At 31.5% G+C, this 5,448-nt stretch overlaps 1 protein-coding gene across 1 annotated transcript; it reads right to left on the bottom strand.

Moving 5' to 3' along the window:
• Window positions 1-235: 235 nt before the first annotated feature.
• Window positions 236-4,970, bottom strand: LOC147513644 (pavine N-methyltransferase). Its single transcript, XM_086596812.1, has 8 exons — window positions 4,653-4,970; window positions 4,452-4,560; window positions 3,838-4,062; window positions 3,536-3,635; window positions 3,339-3,449; window positions 3,099-3,188; window positions 919-977; window positions 236-718 (listed from the first exon to the last, which is right to left on the bottom strand). The coding sequence occupies exons 1-8, from the start codon at window positions 4,837-4,839 to the stop codon at window positions 523-525; spliced, it is 1,077 nt and encodes a 358-aa protein (XP_086452938.1). The 5' UTR covers window positions 4,840-4,970; the 3' UTR covers window positions 236-522.
• Window positions 4,971-5,448: the final 478 nt, after the last annotated feature.

Below are 5,448 nucleotides of genomic sequence, written 5' to 3'. Positions count from 1 at the left end.
CATTGCTTTAACTCGTAGGTGGAAGAGAAACATGATGAACCTACATGAAATTAGTGACATAGGGCAAGTATCATAGGTAAAATATTTCATAAGTTCGTACCATTACATACAAAATATTTTGTTGGGCTAATAATGGCATATGAATAACAATTACATTAACTGAAAATTCTCTAATGGATGTACTAGCTCAATTAAGATTTTAATGATATGTATCGAATGTATATAATTCTTGAAATTTAAATAAAAACTTGAAATTAAAATTCAAACTCGAACATATATATCCTTAGCAAAATAATAATAATGATAAATCAAGCTCTAACAACTCTTGTATGGAAAGTACATGTTTTCCTATGGGAAAAGGTTGATAAGACGGTGATTGGTTGGAAGCCTGGAACATTATCTATTTAAAAAAAAATAAAAATAAAACTGGGATGTGGTTTTTTTGCTTGAAAAGCCGGGCTGTTATTCCATAGATTCCGTGAGACGTATATTACTCATTATACATACGCTTTAGTTCTTGGTTCAAATCTTTTTGAAGAGAACTTGTGAAAGCATCCATTCTTCGCCGTTATTAGACGCGTACATCTCTGAGTGAGCAATGCAAAAAACTCTCCAATATGTGATCCACTTCATAGCCTTTTCTTTGCTACCATAGAATGATTCAAATATTTCCTTGACTGCGTCCATATTATCGTCCAATCTCTTCAACCACTCTTTGCTGCAAAAAATAGTGGACTTGGTTAATGATTTATGTCTAACCAAAGTTTTGACACAAATGTGTTTAGCCATTCTCTAAGTTGGTTTAATTTTCGTTATAATCCTTCAATTTATAACTGCAACAAATAAGATACACAAATCAAGGAATAGTTCTGTTTGTTACAATTACACATCACATATAATGTCATAAAGTGTACTTACAAGCCAAGAGACGGATGCTTCCCACTAAGAGTCCAATGGTTAAGAATTGAAACATCTTCCTGTAAAGCAAAGAACGAAATTGGAAATTTAGGCATTTTTTTTTCCAGTTAATCTATATAGAATAAGAAAGTTCACATATCAATATCTATATATCACCTCTCGCTATATTAAAGCAGAGTATATTTTATGTTGACAATCTCTTTCCTAGGTGGCGCATTCTTGAGATATAGATATACTACATGGACATTTTTAATTAATCATAAGAAGTTTCCTAATACAACATGAACTCTTAATTTTAAGAAATTTACTAATACAACACAACTCTAATAAGTCAATCAACATCTGACAAAGAAATTTTATACGACTCCAATAATAAAACATTGTTAAATCAACTCCAAAAACTTATACTAATAATTATCAGTCATTGAATTCCTCACAAAAATTTAGGGGATAGTGAATTTTAGAAATGATTTTGGTCATATGGCTGGGTCTAAAACCTTGTTAATATTAAAACTCCCACAATGGATATTTTTCGAGCTCTCTTAAAATTCTACATAATCAACTCCTATTAAAACAGGAATTCCTCTCCTATTAAAAAAATAAATTTTAAACACTTCTAATTAAAACCGGAATCATTCTCCTATTCAAAAAAAATATATATAATAATAAAAAAATAATAATAATAATAAAAAACATTTCTAAGCATGAATTCCTTTCTTATTAAAAAGGGAAATTCTAGTACTTATAATTTAAACGATAATCATTCTCCTATTATAATGGAAATTCTTTCCCTATTTAAAAAAATAAAAATCTAGCATTTCTAATTAAAACGTGAATCATTCTCCTATTAAAAACTGGAATCACACTTCTAAATTAAAACGGTATCCCTCATCCAATTAAAAACGAGTTTTTAATACTTAATTAAAACAAATTGTTGAGAAATTAAAAACAGTTTTTAAAACTTGATTAAAACAATTTGTTAGAAAATTAAAACATATTAGTGACGAAAACAGGAATCATGATTTGTTATAATTGTTGAACAAGTTTTTAAAAGAGTCAGTGCATATGCACAAATCTACTTTCTAGTCTTAATATTAAAGCTCCCACAAAAGGTATTTTTCAAGTTTTATTAAAATTCCTCGTCACCAACTTACAAAACCAACCTAAAAAGGGAATATATTTTTACTTTTAAGAAACCAACTTAAAACAAGAATCACACTTCTAAATTAAATCAACTTTTATAACGGGATTTATTTCCCAGGACAATTAAAACAATTTATTAGGAAATTCAGCTAAGACATGATTTTTTAAAATTCCACGTCATCGCCCTATTAAAACGGGAAGTCCTTTCCCTTTTGAGAAGGAAATTCTAGCAAACAGGAATACTTCTCATACTAAAATGAGAATTACAATTCCAAACTCCCCAATTAAAGGCATGTTTCTAAAAGACCATTAAAATGATTTTGTCACGAAATTTGTATATGTTTTTTAGCATGTTTTCAAACGAGTCAGTGCATATGCACGGGCCTACAAGCTAATTCTTAAGTATGCCAAAAGAAAAATTAAATTTAGGGTTATTTACCCCCCACCCAAAAAAAAAAAATTATAATTGAGAATTAGACATAAACCCCCACTCTAATTTTCTTTAGACATGCCCCCCAGTCCCCCACTTTGATCGATTGATGTCGGTCAATTAGGCTCGACTCTCATTAACCGTTAGTTCAGGTTTCTATTTTCTTCAAATAAAATAATAATAATAATAATAATAATCTAAAACTCCTATGATGAAATGCCGAATATGTCCTCAATGACCATCAAATACATGAATTAAAACTTTAAACACCCGTTAAGTGTGTTCATCGGTTCATGCTTGTTTAATAGTAGAATAGAAAGATTTGATTTTAAATAGCAAATTGCATATGAAATAGAAATTATTGAGAGTTATTTCATCATGGGAGTTTTAGATTATTATTTATTTATTTTATTAGAAAAAAATAGATAACATGTACTAACGGTCAATGAGAGTCAAATCTAATTGACCGGCATCAAACATTAAATTGGGGGGCATGTCTAAAGAAAATTAAAGTGGAAGGTTATATCTAATTCCCAATTATAAATGGAGGGGAGGGATATGTCTAAAAAACCATTAAATTTATAACTTGCATTTTATGTTATCTTACCTGAAAATACAATAGAATTGAGGACGATGACATAACCAAAGTTCCAGTTGGGAAAATGTATTCTGTGTACCAATCATCGTCACCGAGGGGCTGCAAAGAACCATATATATGACAGAACAACATCGTCGATCATACACATCAGAATAATCGTCTTATGGTTGATTCTTTAGTAAACACAGAATAAGCATTAACACTTTAGTATGATAAAACAAACAAAAAAAAAAATGGTGCGGATCATACTTCATATTTGTAGGCAAAGACTTTGTGGCAGTGATGCTCCACAAAAAGAAGTCCATCTTGTGCCATCCATTTTGATACTTCTTTCAAAAATAATTCATAGTTCTTCATGTGCTGAATCGAAGAAATTGAAGTTCATTCAATGCAAGATCAAGTTTCATTTCATAATGGGTTAGGAAGCTTTAGGGTATAAGATTTACCTCAATCAACGCAACAGCAAATATTCGGTCGTAGGTATTTTCTGTTTCAAATTTTGTTACATCTGCTAAAATGATCTCAACATTTGATAGATCAAGCTTCCTAATTATATAAAGAGAGAGAAGCAAGACAACTTATTCATCATTAGTATTTTGCTAGAAATTAAGAAAACTATCTCTTACACTCCTAAAAAAACTATACACTGATACACACCTGCAAACTCGCAAGTATTTCCTAAAACACTATTTTGAAGAAAAAAGAGATAAAAAATGAAAAAATAACTGAGGTAGCGTCATGTACTTACTTGCACTCATCCATTATGAATTCTTTTTGTGACACAGAGTTGGTGATTCCCGTGACTTTACATCCTCTATACTTCTGTGCAACATGTAAAGTAAGAGATCCATGTCCACAACCAAGATCAAGGATACTTTGGCCATCTTTAATTTGTGCCCTCTCGCAATATAGGTCCAACATATTAATTTCAGACTCGTCCAAAGTTGTTGATTCATCCTTGAAGTACCCTGGGCTACAAATTTTTGAGAAAACCAGTTTTAAGTTTGACTGGCAAGAACCTTTTTTTTAGTAGCAATGGTCCTTACGTTGAGTATATATAGTTCAAGCTAACCATTATTGCTAGACTTAAAATTTCCTAACAATTAAGAAGGATGCATGAAGACTCTTCAGTGTCCGACTCATCATAATTTTGTGATCATGACTCACTATTGTACTTAAATACACACTTCCCTAACGCAAGAAAAGATAGAGACATTTAATTTAAGTAGCAATAATGCACTCCTCATCCAAATATTAGTGCACAATGCAATATTGTGTTCCACATGGACAGCAAGTAGAACAGATGTGACATTGTGACTAAAGGTTTTGAGGTAACTAATGAGATTCGAGTCATCAGCATACCTGAATTTGAGGGTCTTTCCACACATAATGTGAAGGAAAGGAAGGGGTATCTCATATAACTCTGCATCTAAGGTATCTACCTCCTCTGCCATTTCCATACTCCGAAGAGCTACCAAAGTAAACAATGAAAAAGGAAAATCAATAAAACACTTGAAAAGTATATAGAAACAAATAACGGAACAAAGAGCTAGAGATCCATACACTGAATGAAGCTAATAAGATGAGCTAATTGTTGCTCATGTGTAGGCTTATAACCCCATTTAAGACGTTTCTCCACTAGAGTTCTCATCTTCTTTCTAATCTCTTCATCTGGAACTTGCCCAAGCTCCATACGCTTGATAAAATCAGCAATAGCCTCCTTCTTTGCGTGCTTGGTCTCCATAGACATGTTTCTTTTGTTGATGTGTGCGTGAGAGTGAGATACAGAGGGAGAGCGGGGAGAGAGTATAGTATATTTTTTTGGGTAAGGAGAGTACAGTATATGAGGTTCATTCGTCAGGCCTGCTCATATATATATTTAAATCTACAAATGGGTCAGTTAAGTGATGTCATAAGATGAAATTATTTTAAGTTTAAATTAAATAAGAAATTGGTCCCAAGGCCAATTTTAAGGAAAATGAAGTATAGAGGACACGGTTTTTTGTGAGTAACTCACAAAGACAAATTTTGGAAAAAAGTAACTCACGAAACCTACTATTTCAAAATTTGTAACTCTCAAGGACAAAATAAGTTGGTCTTGCCTTTTTATATTTTTTTAAAATGTCAATTATACCCTTCCATGAAAATAACCTTCAAGGACAAATGACGCGGATTTAAAATAAATATTTTCCGATTTTACCTTTTCTGTCATTTTACTATGAACAATGATTGTTCATATCCAAATATGTAAATGTACATAGTTACATACTCAATCAATGTTCATACCCAAAGACTATGAACATTGTATGAACATTGAATGTTCATAGTTCATACCCAAAACACCAAGGACTATGAACAT

The sequence above is a fragment of the Coptis chinensis genome, chromosome 3 (assembly GCF_015680905.1).
Source record: "Coptis chinensis isolate HL-2020 chromosome 3, ASM1568090v1, whole genome shotgun sequence".
NCBI classification, from domain to species: domain Eukaryota; kingdom Viridiplantae; phylum Streptophyta; class Magnoliopsida; order Ranunculales; family Ranunculaceae; genus Coptis; species Coptis chinensis.
Note: the sequence above shows the minus strand (reverse complement) of the source record. Positions and strands in the feature narration are given on the sequence as shown.